Source organism: Neolamprologus multifasciatus, chromosome 22, assembly GCF_963576455.1.
Source record: "Neolamprologus multifasciatus chromosome 22, fNeoMul1.2, whole genome shotgun sequence".
Lineage (NCBI taxonomy): Eukaryota > Metazoa > Chordata > Actinopteri > Cichliformes > Cichlidae > Neolamprologus > Neolamprologus multifasciatus.
This window is the reverse complement of record NC_140459.1, coordinates 7,228,440-7,247,691: the sequence shown is the minus strand read 5'-3', so window position 1 is coordinate 7,247,691 and position 19,252 is coordinate 7,228,440. Positions and strand designations below refer to the sequence as shown.

Here is a 19,252-nt window from a genome sequence, read left to right as displayed (position 1 = left end):
AGTGATGGTAAGTATTAAAATGCCTTTTAATTTAATAGAAATTAAAACAAATCAAAAATATAAATTATCAAATTGCTAACAGAAATATTTATAGTGGCATTTTTAAACATGGATAAGCTGTTTTGTGGCAAGTGGTTGTGGGTTTCCTTCTTTTTTTTTTCCTGATTCTACGATCTGTCATAGTGTAGTGTCACATAATAACAAATTAACATTACGTAATATGCGTGCTGGCTAAAACTGCCTGGTCATAAAGAAAAGAGAATGAATATCAACTGGGATTTTGGTTTCTTTCTTTTTGCAGAATGAGATTGCCATTGCTGGAGTGATTGACCTGAGTACAGTGGAAACATTCCCAGTATTTCGAGCAGCTCAACGTGGTCTTATTGACCAGGACACCTGCCATGTTCTGCTAGAGACCCAGCTCATTATGGGTGGGCTCCTTCAACCTGACTCTCCTGTCAAACTTTCACTGGAGCAAGCTCTAACTCGAGGCCTAATTGACAGCCATACCAGACAGTCCCTGTCTGAGCTTGAGAGCGCCCTGTATTTGGTGGAAAACACCAAGACTGTGAGTGATGAACAACAAGAAAATGCCTTGCCTGTCGTTAGAGCCATGGAGACTGGGCTAATCAGAGAGGAAGTGGGACTTCGCATCCTCCAACTCCAGATGAACACTGGAGGATTGAGACATTCAACTGGAAAAATGTTGAGTTTGGAGCAAGCAGAAGACAAGCGACTTTTGTCTCCCAGAATTATTACCAAGCTCCAGTCGAGACTACAACACAGAGAGCTGATTGATCCAAACACAGCTGAAAAAGTAAATCTTTGCAAGCTGCAGCTCCAGTCTGTTCTCGATGATGATTCAGGGCTTCTTCTCTTCCCTGTCAAGCAGCAGCCTGGAGGAACAGTTTGCCTCCGTTCTGGAAGAAAAGTCGGTATTTTCCGTGCTGTGCAGGAGGGACTGATTGATCGGAAAGTTACTGTACGACTTCTTGAAGCTCAGCTTTTTGCCGGTGGTATTGCAGACCCGCGATCTGGCCATCGACTGACAGTTGATGAAGCAGTTCGCCATGGGCTTATGGACCAGGATCTAGCCTGTGCCATGTTAGCACGTCAACTGCAAAATGGGGGCATTCTAGACCCTTTCAGTGGAGAGCGCTTGGACTTAGAAGAGAGTATTCGCAGGGACCTTCTCTCCCCTCGTTTGGCTCTGTTGGTCCTTGAGTCTCTCTGGACTTTTATGGGCTTGCTCTGGCCTGAAACTGGAGAGGTTTTACCCATTGCTGAGGCTGTTCAACAAGGTGTGATCTCGGGGGATCTAGCAAGGAGCACCCTGAGACAACGACATGCCATTGGGGCTTTGTACAACCCAGAAACCCTTCAGGTGCTGCCCCTGAACAGAACTGCTGAAAATGAATTAGATCCCAGTGCGGTCAGTTTTCTCAAAGAAATCCACATACCAGATGTTCTTTCCAACATGACCCAGTCAGGTAACCCATCTCTAAACCGCCACAGCTGGGGTTCCACTAGCTCCTCCTCTCCTCCATCCTCTCCTCTGCCTCCATCATCTCCCACAGGCCTTGTGTGGGAAACTACATCAACTAATGGGAAGGATCCTGAAGAACAAGCCAAACACAAGCTGCTGTTTCACCTCATGACTCACAGCTATGTAGATGCTCATTCTGGAAAGCGCCTCGTGCTGCTTGACCCTGAGCTAATGATAATGATCAAGGACGCTGACATGGTTGCTGGAGAATCTGCTCGTCAGGTTGAGCCGCTAAGCAGTATGGCTACAGATAAGCTAGATAAACTGGAAATGGGGGAAAAGATTAGTTTGGCAGGTAATGGAGTGAGTGAAGGTGTCAACGACAGTTCCAGTTTAGTCACACCAAGTAAGGATTTTGAGATTAACAATAGAAGTGGCCTAGAAGAAATGCATGATGGGGAAGGAGACAACAAATCACTGCAGCAACCATCAGAACCCATAGAAGAAGATTTAGCCATTTCAGCTAAATATGAAATTGCTGGTGATAAAAGAGAAAAGGTAGATGAACAAAAGAAAGAAATGACCAGTTGGGACAGTTTAGCTTCAGCTAAATACCTCAACGATGAAATAACAAAGAGCCCAAATGAAATAATACAAACTGAATACCAACCCATGGATAGTCCTGTGCGAGACAGTGGAAGTACAACTGCAACAGAAGTTATTGAAATGGCCACAGCACCACTCAAATCAGAGGATAATGTTGAAAGGAAGACATTCAAAGAGCTCATCCCAGGGGAAAAACCAAATGAAGATGTTAAATTAACAGCATCCCAAGAAAAGAAAGATATAAAAGATTCCCAGGCTGAATCAGAAATGATAAAACAAAATGTGGCTGTAAAAGAGACCGACTCAAAGCAAGCTAAACCACAAGTTGATATCTCTGAAGCAGTAGTGGAAAAGCAAGAAGAGGATGCTGAACTGGAGAGGATGGTCATGCAGCTCAAACAGGGAGGTCTAATGACAGAAGAAGGGGAAAAGCTGCTGCCAGATGAGGCAGTAGCCCAGGGTGTCCTTCCTGGACATACAGCTGTTAAATTAATGGCTCAAGCTGGTTTGTTTGGGGGCTTCCTAGATGCCATCAGTGGGGAGTCACTTACCATGGAGGAAGTTATGCAGGAGGGTTTACTAGATGAAGATCTAATGTGGGGTGTCCTAAAGTCAGATAAAACCCTTGCAGGGGTTGTTGATGTGGAGAAAAGGCAGATCTGTGGGGTGAGGGAGGCAGCTCAGGCAGGGTTGATTGATCCCAACACAGCCTCTCGACTTCTGGAAGCCCAGGTGGCATCTGGGGGGATTGTTGACCTGCGTAGGGATAAGAAAGTCTCTGTGACTCTAGCAGCAAACCTGGGGCTGATTGAGGACGATCATAGAGAAGAACTTGTAGCACTGGAGAAGGCATGCAAGGGAAAGGATGCAGATTCCTCAACATTCCTCAAGAAAGCCAGTTTGCAGCTTCAGATGGAAGGTGTTCTCGACCCAGAGTCCAAGTCTCCAGTTCCTATAGAACAAGCTATTCACAAAGGCTTAATTAGACCAGAGGAGGCTTATCAGGTCTTGGCTAGGCAAGTGGCTGAAGGTGGTATAATTCACCATCCTTCAGGCATGAGGCTTCCAGTTTCTGATGCTGTTGATAGAGGACTAGTAGATCGGTCCGTTGCTCCTGGGTTAGAGGAACTTGAGTGGGTCTACCAAGGAAAAGTCAGTCCTTCACATCGCCCAGAAGCTTTTGTTTTCCAAGCATCAACTGGAGCTATTTCAGACCCTGACACTGGAATCAAACTTACTTTGACAGAGGCTGTTACTAAGGGTCTTCTAGATGAGAACAAAGCCAGTGAAGTCATGGCTTCTACCACAGTAACTCAAGGAGTGCTTGACCCCCAAACAGCACGGATTGTGCCCTATTCAGAACTTGTAAACCAGGGTAAGATAGATATTGAAACAGGTAAACGCTTCTTGGAGGTGAAACCATTCCGTGGTGTTCAGGATAAACAATCAAAGGAAACACTGACCCTTCCCAAAGCAGTTGCATTAAAGAAAGTTGATCCAGCTCCAGCACTTAGACTTCTCCAAAGCCAGGCAGACAGCGGTGGGATCGTTGATATCAGAACTGGAGAAAGGCTCTCGCTGCCTGAAGCTTCTGAGAGAGGTTTAGTTGGAGATGATATGGTCACAGAAATAGTTACAAACCAGTTTTTGAAAGGAGGCTTAGTTGATCCTTCAACTGGACAACGAGTCTCCAGTCTCAATGTTGCAACTGCTTTAGGACTAATATCTAACAATGTGGCTTTGGAGATTCAGGAGAAAGTGATGTCAGTAGAGACCGAGGGTGGTGAAGAAAGCGCTACACCCGTTGCCTCATCAGATAGTACGTACAGCCCTGCTATCAAATTTTCAGCATCAAGTCCAGACAGTCCATCAAACTGGTCTGATGTGAACACTGAGGAGCCCATGAAATCTCCACCTTCAAAGAGAGAAGCAGTGCAAGATGAAGAGAAAACACTGACATCTGTACTTTCAGATCAGTTAAAGTTATATGACACGATTCCAGATGAGGACAAAGTGGACAAACCTGAGTCAGGGAAAGAAAAGACTTCAAGGCAGCCGGACGAGTCCATGGACGTCTTATTTAAGTTTGCAACTAATGTTGAGAAAAGAATCCAGCAAGCCATAAAAGAAATCGAACCACCGAAAGACACCACTAAATCACAGAGTCTTCCTGAACAGGAGGCAGATGAGAGACTGCAAATAAATGACGAACAAAGGAAAAGCATTATCAGAGATTCTGTAGAAGTCAAGCCGACACAAATCTATCATGCTGACAAAGATTTACAGGAAAAGGATAGAACAGGTGTCAATGGGGAACCTGTGCAGGGTGGGGAAAAAGAGCGCGTTCCCGAGGATGGAAGATTGAAGCCTAAGACGACGAGTCCTGTGGCAGTAATGGTTATTGATGACAAGGAAAGCAAAGAGGGTGATGAAGTGTCAAATTTGGGCGAAGAGAAATCTAGAAAGGATGATGTGGCAGTGCAGAAAGATGATGGCATAAGAGGGAAGGTCCAAGTGGTGGAGAAAGAGAAGCCCTTAAAGGTTGAAGCTTTAGAGATCAAAACCAGCCCTCGTTCTGAAGAGTCAGCACAGTTATTGACATCTGCTTCCAAAGAGTCAGAAAACAAAAGCAAAAAGAAGAGGAAAACTAAAAAGAAGGGAAAAGGTAAAGAGACAGAGGGCGAAACACACCCTTCAGAGATAAAGCATGCATCTCAAATTTATCAAACTGAGGAGGAGATGGAATGGATGGATGCGACTACAGTTGAGCTTGCGTCACAAGACGTAGACATGAAATCACAGATTCATGGTCAGGGAGCTTCTGAAGGGCCAATCGAAGGCATAAGGACTGATGGGAAATTTGAGGTTGAGAGTAATTTGGTGAGACAGGGACAGAAAGAAGCCTTAAAACTAATCGCTGAACCAGAGAAAGAGGCGAATAAAATATTAACAGCTACAGCAAAGGCTGATAAGATAGAGGAGATGAAAGGGATGTCTGAAGAAAAGGATTCTGTCGCTCAGCAACCAGAAAAACCAGAGAGCATTCAGGAGGTGAAGGAAAGGAAAGGGCATGAGCTGCCTCAGAAATCCCCTCTGCCAGACACTGAGAAAGCGGCCTTGATCCTGAAGGCCAAAGAGAGTATTCTTAAAAAGGTGTTTGAAAAAGGCGTCAGTGAGAAACAGGCTGCTGAGGAGCTGCAGGCGCTGCGCAAGGAGGTGGGGAAGAAGGAGGGTAAAGGTATAACTGTTAGTGATGTAAAGGCACAAACTCGGCACGCTAAGGAGGATGGAGTGGAGAGTCGAGCTGTAAAAGACACTGTCAAGACATCAGATGGTTTATCTGAAGAAAGTAAAGAAGAAGAGATGAGTGTCAAGGTGGACAAAAGTGAAACTGAGAGAAGTCAAAGAAAATCTGCCTGTGGAGAAACCGTTGGTCGAGGAGACCACGGAGGCTGAACCGCTGAAAGTTTCTTCAAATGAAAAAGAAAAGGATGCAAGTTTTGGAATGGAAGAGACACAAAAAGATATTAAGACAGCTGCATCGGTCCAATCTAGAGAAGCTCCGCCTAGTAAACAAAGTAAGAAGAGCAAAAGATCCAAGAGGCTGAAAGTGGAAAAAGCTGAGCCTGATACTGAGAAGGCACTGAGCAAGGAAAAAGTGGAAGTGACTGCAACAGAAATTACCCCAAAATCCACTCTGGAAAGAACAGATTTGGAAAGCTCAGGTTTGATTCAGGAGCAGAAGGTAGATTCTGAGAGTCGGTCACTAACGGGGGATGTCCTCTCACCTTCAGCTGGTGAAGAGACAGTTGAGGTGGAGACCCCTGCAATTATTATTCCAACAGTTGAGACTCTTGAACAAACTTCACCCCATTTGTATCAATCACAGAGGCCCAGTTATCACGTGCAGGACATCGTACAAGCGGAAGAGATCAGTGGCGGGAAAGACAAATCCCATTCAGGCACTGGAGGTGTGATCGAAGCTGACCTTTCTCACGTTGAACACAAAGTGGAGACTCAGTCCACAGCTCTGTCCACAGCTCAGCCCACAGCTTCTGATCCACAGCCTGATAAAACAGCTGGCAAAGGCAGAAAGAAGAAAAAGCACCAACCAGTCAAAGAAGAAAGCACCGATACTCCTGCATCAGAATCTTTAAAAAACCAACAGCAACATCTTGAATCTTCAGAGACGCCGGCTTTGCTCTCAGAAGATGCTGCAGCTGAGTCTGAATCACCTGCAGTCCCACAGTCTGCGACCACCACCGAGACCTGGGCAGAGGATGACGCCAGCGAGAGTCCCCAACAGGTGTCAAAGAAAGAGGAAACATCATCTGTGACTGGCAAGGCAAGAGGAAAACTTGTGAAGTTATAAATATTTTATTTATTTATTTATTTATTTATTTTAAAGCCCTTCGGTTGGTCAAAGCATCTTTAAAGTGTGTTTTGTTTTGTTCCCACAGTCATCATTAATGCGTCAAGAATGCTTGGAGCACGACCAGCGAATGGTAGCCCTGCTCTCCATGGTTAGACACATCGAGGTCCAACTGAAGCAGCAGCAGCAGCAGTCTGTTGGTCGCAGCCTCATCACATTGGAGGACATCATCAGACAGACTGAGGTGAAATTCACACACACAAACATGCACGCTGCTTTTAATGCTTAAATTTGCTTTGCAGGTTAGATTGGAAAATTGTTTTCCGTACAAGACAGGATTTAAGGATTAGTGTCTTAATCAAGAATCAAGAAAACTTTTGTTTTCTTTTCCTAATCTGTCTCGCAGACGCTGGACCTCGAACTGCGCGACATGGAGCCTGAGATCAACAAAGAGGCGGAGGCGGCTGAGCGACTGCTGAAGCCCCAACCGAAAAATGTTCCTCCTCAACTCCTATTGGCCCTGGAAAAGGATGGGCGGAGCTTGGCTCGAGGATACGAGGCTGCCAGGGCTCTTTCTGAGGGCATTCTGCAAAGTCTACGAGACCACAGAGACTCTTATAAGGTAGCAGAAACAGATAAATAACAGAGGGTAGCACACATATATAATAGACAAAGGCATCACTGACAGTGCTCCGACTTTTCCTTCAGGATGCAGTCACAGCTGAGCAGAAGTCACTGGGACAGCATGTGGAGAGCTTGCTGTCTTGGCTGACAGAGACAGAGACTAAGATGGAGAAAGAGAAGAAAAATGACGGTTCAGATCAGCTCACGCAGCAGCTGAGTCTTTGCAAGGCAAGTTTTCTAGAAAGAAGAAATTGTATTATAAGCATATATACATTTGTCATGCTTTGAACCTGTAGATTTAAATAATTAGCAGTATTATTGCTTGGTATTGTAAACATGGATCATATGGAGGGGTGCGGACACTGGTTCACTGATTTGTTCTGCTGAGCATTCATTTGTTTGTGTGAAACTTTCCTTCAGGAGCTCCAGTCCTCTCTGATGGCTCGCTCTAGCGAGGTCAACAACGTAGTGTTTGACATTCAGGTGTTCATCTCAGAGCGGGCGCAGGACCTTGCCCCTGAGCAAAGCAGGCATCTTCTGGGGCAGCTTCAGCAGCTGCAGAAGGCCTTCCAAAGAGCGTCCGGTCAAGCCCAGGCCTGGGCCGACGCCCTCTCAGCCCAGAGAGACAGGGAAGAGGAGCGGCAGCGCAAAGAGAAGGAGAAAGAAGAAGAGAAAGAGAAAGAGAGGCAGAGTGCGAGGGAGAGAGAGGTTTGGAAAACGATGATTGAGATGGTTTTAAACGCTGCGCGAACACTCGGTTAGCTTTCATATTTAACATCGTTTGTTGCCATGCTGTTAACTGTCATCATGCTAAAAAAGCTAATGTTTCATGAAATCTGATGTGTCAGATTAGAAAAGCCCAACATAATCTCGCTAACCTCCACCACAGTTTCAGCTTGTAGTGTCATTACACATCGACTCAGACCTGTTCTCCTCGTCTCGGTTTTGTACTCGGACCACTGCTGCTGTTTTTGCAAATGCTTTGCTACTTGACAGTATCACCACCCTCACTTCTACTACCGAAACTTTTTATGCAAGTGTGTTTGCTCCTCTGCATGTCTCTATAACATGTGTATTATTAACCTGTTTGCCTTGCTGTTCCAGATTGCCACTGAAGAAAATCGCTTGTGTCACGGCGGTAAAGATCTGATCTCAGTAAAGCCTTGCTGGCTACAGCGCGTCACTGTTTTTCCTCTTGTCTCATCTGAATACCTGGGAGAAAGAGGAAAAACAGCAAAAATAAAACAGATACTTGTTTGATTTCTCTTTGTATTGTTCGTTTGTTGCTTGTCAGACACGTTGATGTAAATGTGTATGTGTGTCTGCCTCTGTGTGTGTTTTAAGTGTGACCTCTGGACACAATCTGCTCAAAGCTTGGCAATGTGCACTACAAACGTATAGCATCTTATTACTCTGTGCTTCTGTTAAGAGGTATAAAAATGGTAAAACAAAATCACGAGTGGGCTGTTTCTGAAGTGTTTATGATGGACTTGACCGTACGAGGTTTGGTCAGGATCAGTTTTCCACACATTTTCTCACATTTTCTTTCTTTCTGGATCTTTGCTTTTCCTTCTCTCTTCCATTTCTCTCAGGTGGTTCAGCAGCAGAAAGCAGAGTGCTCTCAGAAACTGGAAGGCCTCAGCATGTGGTTGGCTGGAGCTGCCAGCCTGCTGGCCAGTCAGAAACCGGGAGCAGAGTCAGGTGATGTGGACATCCTGCAGGAGAAGCAGAGGAAACTAAAGGTGTGAAAGTCCTACATTAATCTATCTTTCTGTTTGTGTGCATAAGATTCAGCTCAGTAATTCTGGATATCGCACTTATATCATTAAAAATTTTAGTCATTTAATCCTTAATATTTAAGGGAATGTTTCTCTCTTTGTTTCTGTCTTCAGGAAGTCCAGAAAGACCTCCACACTAAAGGCGAGGGCATAGCTGAGGCCATCAGGTCTGTGGAGGAGCTCCTGTCAGAGCAAGGAGAAACCCTGAGCCCAGAGGAGAGGGAGAACCTCCAGGCGGCGCTAACAAGAATGAAGGAGCAGTACAGTGCTCTGACAGATTCAACCAACACCACGCTGTCCGAGCTCGACACGGCCATTAATAACACTGTGCAGCAGAACACACAAAGGGTAAGAGCAGCAATGTGGTCACACATCTGTCAGAATTTTAAAAATCCTCTTGTTAAAACTATTTTTACCCATTTCTGAACATATTTTTTCATACATTAACGACATTTTAAAAGTTAAAACCTAACATTTAAAGCAACTAGGTTTTAATTTAACGTCTTCTCCTCTCCAGGCGAAAGCAGTGGAGGAACTACAGGAGACCCGAACTCATATAGACTCCCTCCTGAATGAACTGTCCACCCTTAACCAACCTGGAAAGACTCTAGCTGGATCTTCAGCAGCCCAGGATGTTATTGATTTGCCTTTTTCACCACCAGAGGGCGCTGTGATGTCACATACTGAGATGCTACAGGTTAACTCTCTGATCTATGTTTGGCACATTTTGATTTAAATGCCTTACAATATTACAGAGTTCTGACCGATATCATCTCTCTGCCAGGCGGAGCTTCAGCAGCTCCAGGCTCAGCAGGCACAGCTGCTGCAGATCACCCAGTCGACTCGGTCCCTTTTGGAGCAGCCTGACACAACAGTTCCTCCTGAAGAGAAACAGCGACTCAGGGCTGCCCTGGACCAGCTGCAGGCTCAGCACCAGGACAAACTGAAGAGCTGCCAGGTACTAAAAGTATAAATATGTGTATAAAAAGTGTGCTATTCTCCATACATAATATGTGCACTGTCTAGGAATATCTTTTTTGTTCAGTTGCAACTTAATGAGGCTGCATTAATGATTTGTGTTTAGCCCCTGTGGTAACTGACTGCCTCTCCTGTATCGTTTATCTTGTAGGACCGTCTGAGAAAGTCTGAGGCTCTGAAAGATGAGCTGACAAAATTCCTCCAGGAACATGGAAGTTTGGGTACCTGGCTGGAACAAAGTGAACGGGATCTTCGTTTTCTTGGCGAAGGAGAAACAGATGCACAAGGACTTAAGGGCAGGCTAGACGAGCACAGAAAGGTACCTGGAAGTAGAGTCCAGCCAATCGTTGCTAACACCGATGGTTTCCTTTATTATGAAAGGTTTTTTGTTTTTTACAGAAAGAGAAAAAAATGCTTAAGATAATTTGGAAATGATGTTATGACATAGTTTTTACACTAGAGCGAAAGCATCTCCAGCGTTTACAATACTGTGAGAACAATCATCGGAGCTCAGCAGGCAGGGGTGCAGAGATGAGCTTTGTCTTCATGTTGGGTTATTATCTACACTGTGAAAGTTAAGACAATAAGCCTTTTCAAAATAAAACCAACCTTTTGCATGTATGTAGGTAATATTAGCTGCTAGGTTGATACTTGCATCAATTTTAAAAAGTCTAGGAGAAAATACATGTTACAGCATTAAAATCTTACCTGTTTTCATCTGTTATGTTCAACGCTTTTATATATTTCAATATGAAGTTTCTCATGAAGCTGCGCATTGACTCACAAACATATACATATGGACTGTTTCCAAATGGGATGCCAGTAATTCTCCACAAGAGGGAGCTGTTGTATCAAATTAATTTTTCACATGATGCTGACCTCAGTCCTGCAGATAGACACACAGCGGTGATGCCACTGGGTGAGCTGCACATCTGTAAAGCCTTTTTTCCCTCTTCCCCCCCAAAAAAGAAGGAAAAAGCAAACCTTTAGAAGTTCAAACTCTGTACTGCATCTACTACTGAGCAAGAAATTCTCCAGACAGACACGTTTTCTTGTGGCATTGTGGCTCTGCAGTTTAATTGAATTAGCCGAACGCTTTGAACTGAAGTAAATGGGCTGGGCTCAGATTGAAATCACTGCTGCTAATGTATGTTTTGTTGTTGTTTTTTTTCTTTAATTATCCATGGGTGACTAAGTTTCCACGCTCCAGTTCAAGTTATTCATATGTTTTTATATAGTCTCACATGTGGGAGGGGGAGGGAAATTCCACTTTACCGGTTTAGGATAATTTACTCATGAAGAGTCCCCTGGTACCACATTTACAGTGTTTTATGTGTTTTCCTTACACGTTTTTCCCACCCATTCTTGAAATTTGAACTGATGACCTTCTGATTTAATCGTGCTTTCCATGAAGACTTAAAATGATATTTTCCACTTAAAATCTGTGAATTTATTCCCAATTGACCTGTAAATATATTTGTAATTCCAGCTTGCCGAAGATGTGATTTGCCACAAGGCGGACTTGCGCTTCGTTTCCATCTCGGGTCAGAAAGTTCTGGACTCTGTTCAGGGAGCTCTGGAGCAAGGTGGTGGTTCAGATGCATCTCTGGAGAGCACCAAGCAGCTGGTAACTGACAAGCTGCAGGATGCCAACCACAGATACACCACTCTACACACCAAGGTGAAGGAAGTTCTGATAATCATTAGGAACTGTGCTAAACGCCACGTTTGGTTCATTTATATGCTTAAAAACCTTTGTGTGCTGTGTGCAGTCAACAGAGTTGGGCAGCCGTTTGTCCGGCCTGTTGGAGAGATACCAGCAGTACCAGGATGAGGTCGTCTCCCTCCACTCCTGGCTCAGCACTCAGGAACAGAACCAAAGCATAGCGAAGGCCAGCGGAGAGACAGACCCGCAGAACCTACAGAACACACTACGACAAGTACAGGTGAAGCATGCAATGACCAACACCTGCATTAATGAGCACAAAATGACAGAGAAAAGAGAAAATATGCAATTGAGACACGGTCAAAAACATGGCCTAGTTTGCAGTCTTCATTCCATAGCTGTATATCATGCAAAGAAATGATGAAAAACATTCATTTAATTTTTCAGATAACGAAAAAAGGCTGTAATATTTATGAGGATTATAGGAAATATTTATGGGTTTTATGGGTATCTCTATTTCTAGCTGCTTCAGGATGAGCTGGCAGAGCGCTCGGTGCAGCTGGAGAAGGTGAAGAGGGCAGGAAGAGATCTGGTCAGCACAGATGAATCTCCTTCCCTGAAAGCTGTTGACATCCTGTGTGCTGCAGGTGATTTAAACTGCCAAACACGTCGTCTTCAGTTATAATCACAGACCACAGAGCCTTTATTTGGGCTCTTTCACAGCTTGACTTGTTTCGCACCCTTTCTCTTTAGATGGCTTGGAGAAGAGATTCGACTCCCTTTCCACATCTGTCTCAGAACGGGCCGAGCAGCTGCAGACAGCTGTGGCCCAATCTGTCAGCGTCCAGGAGGGCCTCAAGGGTCTGCTGAGCTGGTTGGACAAACTGGCTCTGAGCCCTGGACCAATTGAACCCACTGCACAGGCTGTACAGGATGCCCTTACTCAGAACCAGGTGGGATAATTACCAAAATAAAAATGCTGAATTTTTTCACAAAGTATAAAACATCTGAAAAAAATTGCCTGAATTTTTTAGGTTTATAATTATAACAAATCTCCATCCTACTCTTTTTCTTTTTTTTTTTTCGTCTTTCTTGTTCAGAAACTTCGGCAGGAATTACTCTCCCGGCAGGGCAGTGTGGACGCAACACGAGACTCTGTTTCCAAACTGCTTCACACCTCAGACGCCTCCACGGCTTCAGGCCTTCAGGGGAGTTTAGAAGATCTGACTCAGCGCTTCACTGCAGCACAGGCCAGCCAGGCTGAGAGGGAAGCTGAGCTCAAAGGGCTGCTGCCCAAGCTGGAGAGCTACGAGCGGCTGGGGTCAGACCTCCAGGTCTTCACCCAGAGCCGAGTGAAGGCTCTGAGTCCTGTCGGTCAACCGGACCGCAGCGTGGACGACTACAGGCAGACCATTGAGGTTAGCAGGGTCGACAGATTTTCATTAATAGGTCAGTGGATTGGTCATACGGTGGCTCCGTCCAACATTTTTGTCTGTGTGTGTTTTCTCAGGAGGTCCGATCGGAGCTGGAACAGGAAGCCGGGCAGCTGAAATCCTTCTGCAACCTTGGCACCGAGCTCAGCCAATCAAAACCCTTCAGTAATACTCAAAGCTTATTGGACAATGTCAAAGAGGTCACTGATGAATTCAACCAACTGGAAGAAAATGTAAACGAAAGGTAAAAACACCAATGTGAAAAATGCACTTTCAGGTTGTGCAGCTGTAAATGTGAATAAGGAACAAGTGTTTTTAAAGGGACCCAAACTGTGTTGTAAGGAAAGAGTTCATGCTCACAAGTTTTTTGTTTTTTTGGTGTTTGTTTTTTTTGAGCAATAAAAATCATAAAAAACAGAAACTTTTACAGCTAATGTCCCTTTAAATTTAGATAACTTGGTAATTTGAGACTTTTTTTATGACAGTATAATGTAGAATTTAAATTCATGTGTGCAAGTTTCCTAAAAGAGGACGATGCAGCTCCTGTCTCATCAGTTGCCAGGTTCACTATAAAATACACAAAAGGGCACCAGATACAAATCTCTGAACAGTACCATGGCTCCTTTATTTACCATTTGCTCCCAGATGTGTGAATCATAAAAATGTCAGCCCGTTCTAGACTTACCTCAAATGAGACGACCTTGGAGATGAATTCAGAGCAAACCTAGGATGTGGTTTGATCCGTCTAAGATTGAGTTTTATCTACTTTTAAAACACTTACTGTGTGAGTGGAGCCGTTTCCAAATTTTGTTTTCTAAATCTGTAACCTTCACGAGGCACCGGTTGCTATGCCTACAAGGCCTGACGTTGTATCAGTGAGCAGCCACACTTAAAGCCTGTCAGCAGGGGGTTGGGAATTTATAAATACCATCAGTCTGGTGCAGATTTATTGGATTATAGTTCAGATTTGTGGGGCGGTCAGCCTTCTGTAAAATCAACATATTATTTCTAATTTTATAGTGGCTAAACGGCACTCATACGACGTACTGTAGGATGTGGGTTTGTTTTAATCTTACGTGATGTTTCTCAGTACTGGGGTACAGTACTGTGTCTGTCTGTGTGAGCCTACTGTATTCAAATGAGTGTGAACTGATGTGTTGACCGGGGTACTAATATAAGCAGAGTTCACATGGCTCATTGTCCGTCCTATAAACTGCCCGCTCGGATAACTCCCAGCCTCGAATCCCGAGGGAGAGAAAATAGCAGCGTGATAATGATACTGCTCCATGCCAGACGTCTCCTCAGAGCTGTTTTGTCTGCAGGCAGTCAGCACTTTTCCAGCTTTAGCCCGACACAGATCACATACGCACAGGGAGGTCAAGGCTGTGTTAATGCTGCCTCCAGGCCAGCGTGGACCTTGGCTGGTTCATGTCAGCAGTGTTTTGTCTGGGCATTTTTCTGTCTTTAAAAAATTACAGTGGGTAACTGTTTATACTGTAATGGATCACATGATTACTTTACATTAAAATGAAAATTAAAAAATGTGTTTTTTAAGCAGAACTGTCCCTGCTCTGGTTCTCCGTACGTTCTCTGGTCTCTGTCTACGACTTGTTTTCTTCACGTTGTCGTCTTCCTTCCTCATCGTCTGTTTTTCCACACACAGGTTTGCTGCCATTCAGGCCTGCGAGCAACAGCTGCTCCAGTTCCGCGGCCTCTCCGGCTCCCTCGTCAGGTGGCTTCAGACAGCACAGGACCAGCTGCCCTCCAAAGAGGCCAACCTCAACACCGAGGGCCTGCAGAGGAGAGTTCAGCAGCTTAAGGTTAATTAATTTGGTTGTAAATGATTCATACAATGTGAATCATGGGGAAAAAATATATCCATGCTACTTGAAATGACTCCTTAAAATGCTTTATGACTTCAGGACTTGTTGCACGACTGGGAGTCGCAGGGATCCCGAGTTCAAGAGCTAAACAAGACGGGCTCTGAGCTGGAATCGCTCATCATCGATATCACCGCTCCTCAGACCAAAATGGGTAAGAACGAGGATGCAGAAGCTGCCAATCAATAAGCACTCTCACACTCTGCTTCAGTTTAAATGACTTTGTTTACGCATGAGAGCGCTTTTAAGTGAGAATTACAGATGGTGTGGGGGCGGGGGGGGGGGAATCATCGGAGGATTTATAAAGTAATTTGACCTGAGGTAAACAGATATGAAACACAAATCATGAATTAAGAACTGCAGGAAGGCGACGACAAAAACAACAAGTGTAATGAATCTGTATTAATAATCAGCGGTACATTCCTGTGATACAGCCAAGCTACGACGGCACGTTTAAATAATGAAGGAAACAGGGAGCGCTGCCAACTTCTAAAACAGTTTGTTACCTGCAGACTTTGCAGGGAAATCCAACAAAACCACAAACTAAATCCCAGACTTTTCCAGTTATTTTCTCCAGCTTTGGACCACATCAGAAACATTTGTATCCACTCACTTCTAGGTGTTCTGCCCTCTGGTTACATGGTTGGATATTCTTGTGTACATATCTTAATAGCTAAATCAAATAAAACCAAATCAGAAGTAGGCGAATGCAGTGAGTGTTTATCTTGCTGTGTGTTACACACATTAGATTCCTGTGTCCATGTTCAGACTGTGTCTTTTTCTCCGAAGTCTGTCTCTCAGCGTTCCTCACTTCCTCCCGAGCATCCTGTGCTGATATTGTTTGTACGCTGGCAGATGTTTTTGCTACTGTTGAGCACCTGTGTCTGAACCTTTTTTCAAACCCGTTGGTTCATCGCTCGCCACGTTGATGTTTGTGCGACGGTGTTTGCATGAGCATGTTGTACTCAGTCAGCTGTGTGTGTTTTTCTCCCAGGTGCTCCTCACATCAATGGCTCAGCAGGTCCCAGCAGTGTCAATGGCATTCACACCTGTAAAGGTGAGCTCTCCCTCCAGCTCGCTCTCTGTCCTTTTTCTCCATCAAGCCCGACTTAACCGCGTGGCGTCTTTTCACTCGCTGTTTATTATATAACATCTCAGCAGCACGCATATTCACAAAGGCCAGCGAGACGCCGCTGCACAACCTTTGTGTAGTCAGAAGCAGCACACCCCACATGGTTAAAATGAGAGTCTAACATGAACCTCAGAGTTGACCACCACCTACATTAGTGGTGCTTTTAGAGAGTGTTCTCTGTTTTACCCTTTCCTGTGCTCTCACTCTGTCCTGTCACTGCTGGCTTTCTGTCCATCCAAAACACAGCAGGTATATTTATTACATTAAAAAAAATACTGGTGTCTCCACTGCTTCACTCCGAAGTTTCTCTTTATGTACAGTTGTGGGTCTTCCTATCCTTTTGCTCTGACATTTTGCTTGTTTGCTGGTTTTCTCTGTTCTGGTGTATCCGGGGTTTTCTAATAAGTTCAGGGTTTATGCCTTTTTTGGCCCTCAGATCTGACAGAGCTCCAGGTAGCAGTGTCTGATGTGAACAGTCGATATGACGCTTTGGGCGGGGAGTTAAAGGAGCGTCTTGGTCAGCAGCAGGCCTCGCTGGAGCTGAGGCAGAAGGCCAGGCAGGGCACAGAAGAGCTTAAGAGCTGGCTGACAGACAGAGAGCAAAGCCTGAAACAGGCACAGACCGCCTCTCCCTCCAAACCGGAGGTGGTACGAGCTCAGGCCCAGGAGAACAAGGTAAAGGATAGACTCTAATGCTTTGTGGTGCCTTTTTTTCTTTGGTAAAGATGCAGCAAAGTCATCTGTTGTCTGTTATAACCAAGTTTTGTTTGCTTTATTGAATAGCTTTGATATGCAGACGTTGTTTTTCTTCTGCAGGCCCTGCTGTCAGAATTGGCCGAGCACTCAGGAAAGGTGGAGGAGCTGAAGAGCACGCTGAGGAAACTGATTGCTGAAAACCCAGATTCACCAGAAGCAGACACCTGGAGACAACAGCTGCAGGAGATAGGTATGTGCTGTAGGTGACGGCGGAAAAGATGATGTAGGACTGGACAACCATCTAGTATGGAGACGAGACAGGAACGGCTGAGCTTAGCTTAGTTTTAAAATAATGTGATGGGAGTGTTTCCGTTGGATGAAAAAAAAAAAAATGTATGAAGGATGCTCAATGAGTTGCCAAGTATGCACTTACCTGTGCAGTACACGCCAAGTAAATCCTGTGTGTGGGAAACGGGAATGAGCACTGCACTGCGCAGTACTTTTGGAGAGATCCATTATGAAGACGATACACTTTGTCAAAGCATGAGCGATTCACGCAGAGGAGATGCAAGTCAGTGATGTAGAGAACAAACACTGCCTGAGGGGCTTGACACAAAGAAACGCTGATTTAGAGAAATATGAGTTGTGATATCCGTAGCAGTCAGGGAGTTCATGTTCCCTCATGTCAAGTTTGATAAATATAAGAGGATAATAAGAAACAGATAAACATGCAGAGGACTGTAGATGTAGACTGTGCTGGAAACGTAATCTTTCCAGACTTCTTTAAACGGCCTTAAAAGATGACGGTTTTTTTTTTGCTTAGTTAAAAATGGCTCTGAAGGAAACTTGCACGTTACTTCAGAATTTGTAATAACTTTTATATGAGATGACGAGAAGGTGAAATCAATACTGTCCAGGGAGAGAGTGGGAAGCGTTCCTGTTGGAGCTGTTCACTCGAACACTTGATATTTTTACCAGAGCCTCCTATGAGCGAACAGAGACAGAAATATGGAAGGTGAAATCCAAGAAGGAGGCCTTTATATTTCATATTTCATAAAGTCTTTTCAAAGCCATGTGGACCGAGTACACACACACGCAGTGCAGGATGCCCAGAACATGAGTCAGTGAAGGAGACAGAAGAGGTAGGAGGGGCAGGGGAAGAAAAATCTAATATGACTGAGCTGTAATGTTGCACAGATAAATTAAAAAATATTCCCTAAACAATCTGTTCCCTTTGGTTAGTTTTTAGATGAGGAATATACAAACACGTTTATCAACAGTTTGACTGAAGTTTTCTCACGTCTGCTTTGATTACTTCCTCAGACTCCCGCTGGCAAACGGCTAATCAGACCGCGGCTCAGAGGCAGACTGAGCTCGAGACGTGCGCTGATAGGCTGGGCAGCTTTGCCTCAGCGGCCAATCAGTTGGGTCCTTGGCTGAGGGAGAAGGAGCTGATGATGAGCGTTCTGGGACCCCTGAGCATCGACCCCAACATGCTCAACACACAGAAACAGCAAGTACAGGTATGCTTACCTTATAAAGCCGGAAGTGCTGTTGACCATGTGGTCCTATGTGCAAATTTCTCTTCATCTTCTGGTTCGCTGATTTAATAGGTTGAAGTTTGCCCGTGGTGAACGGTGATAGACAGATCACCTGCCAAGTATTTTTGAAAGTGCCAGCTCTTTTTGCAGCAGTTTACACAGACAAGTTCCCAGATGGTTCTGTCTAACAAACCATCTGCTGTGTCAGGTTACAAGTACGTGGCAGGAAATGTAAAAAGAATTAAAGCTCTGAGTAGGTGAAACAGTGACATTCAATAAAAATCCAGCACAAGAAAAAGTGGGGGGTTTTCTGCAGGCTTTCATTTCTTTTAAAGACAGATTGTATGTTTTTGATATCGATAGGTTACTTCATTGAATTTGTAATGATGCCTTTGATCTTTCCTTCAGTTCATGCTGCGGGAGTTTGAGACGCGCCGGCCACAGTTTGACCAGCTGACTCAGTCAGCTGAGGGCATCCTCTCCCAGACCGGTGACTCTGCTCAGGACCCCAAGGACCTGGCAGAGGTGCGTTCTGAACTGGGCTCCATCTCCCAGCAGTGGGAGGACTTAACCAGCAAATTGACACAGAGGTCAAACCACATCGATCAGGCCCAAGGAACCAGCGAACGCTACCAGGTAAGACTGAGACTAGTCGAGAGGTTTCAGCAGAATCTTGAGTCACATTCCTCATGTGGTGGTAAACATTTCTAATCTCCCATTCAGGCCTTGCTCCGAGATCTTTCCTCCAGTCTGTCTGCTCTGAGCGAGAGGTTAGATGCTCAGGCCTCACTGAGCGCTCAACCCGAGGCACTGAAACGCCGCCTGCAGGAAACCGGAGAGATCCGATCTGTGCTGGAGAGAAGGCGGACCGAGCTTGCCGAGGCGGAGAAGCTCTGTAAGGAGCTGAGCGCCATCGTGGCTGAACCCTACCTGAAAGAAGAGCTGAGCAAACGACTGGAGAGTGTCAGCGGGCCGCTCAGGAGTTTGGAGGAGCGTGCAGGTACATCAGAACCTTCTGAAGTCCTTTTTGTCATTTTTATTAATGTACTTGTTTGGTGTT

General features: G+C 44.9%; 1 protein-coding gene across 4 annotated transcripts in view; it reads left to right on the top strand.

The window, feature by feature from the left end:
- Positions 1 to 19,252, top strand: part of macf1a (microtubule actin crosslinking factor 1a) — a 118,918-nt gene that overhangs the window by 34,547 nt on the left and 65,119 nt on the right. For 3 of the 4 annotated variants that reach the window (XM_085148438.1, XM_085148436.1, XM_085148437.1), the window contains 19 exons: positions 8,681 to 8,830; positions 8,981 to 9,214; positions 9,384 to 9,563; positions 9,651 to 9,824; positions 9,996 to 10,163; positions 11,334 to 11,525; positions 11,617 to 11,790; positions 12,034 to 12,157; positions 12,264 to 12,463; positions 12,611 to 12,928; positions 13,021 to 13,187; positions 14,607 to 14,763; positions 14,866 to 14,977; positions 15,818 to 15,880; positions 16,392 to 16,630; positions 16,772 to 16,901; positions 17,975 to 18,174; positions 18,601 to 18,828; positions 18,916 to 19,192. In XM_085148438.1, coding sequence (XP_085004564.1) covers positions 8,681 to 8,830; positions 8,981 to 9,214; positions 9,384 to 9,563; positions 9,651 to 9,824; positions 9,996 to 10,163; positions 11,334 to 11,525; positions 11,617 to 11,790; positions 12,034 to 12,157; positions 12,264 to 12,463; positions 12,611 to 12,928; positions 13,021 to 13,187; positions 14,607 to 14,763; positions 14,866 to 14,977; positions 15,818 to 15,880; positions 16,392 to 16,630; positions 16,772 to 16,901; positions 17,975 to 18,174; positions 18,601 to 18,828; positions 18,916 to 19,192 — 3,487 coding nt within the window. Of the gene's footprint in view, positions 1 to 301; positions 5,460 to 5,490; positions 6,438 to 6,552; positions 6,709 to 6,870; positions 7,087 to 7,172; positions 7,317 to 7,508; positions 7,797 to 8,680; positions 8,831 to 8,980; positions 9,215 to 9,383; positions 9,564 to 9,650; positions 9,825 to 9,995; positions 10,164 to 11,333; positions 11,526 to 11,616; positions 11,791 to 12,033; positions 12,158 to 12,263; positions 12,464 to 12,610; positions 12,929 to 13,020; positions 13,188 to 14,606; positions 14,764 to 14,865; positions 14,978 to 15,817; positions 15,881 to 16,391; positions 16,631 to 16,771; positions 16,902 to 17,974; positions 18,175 to 18,600; positions 18,829 to 18,915; positions 19,193 to 19,252 lie in introns of all 4 variants that reach the window. The other variant, XM_085148439.1, reaches the window with a different exon arrangement.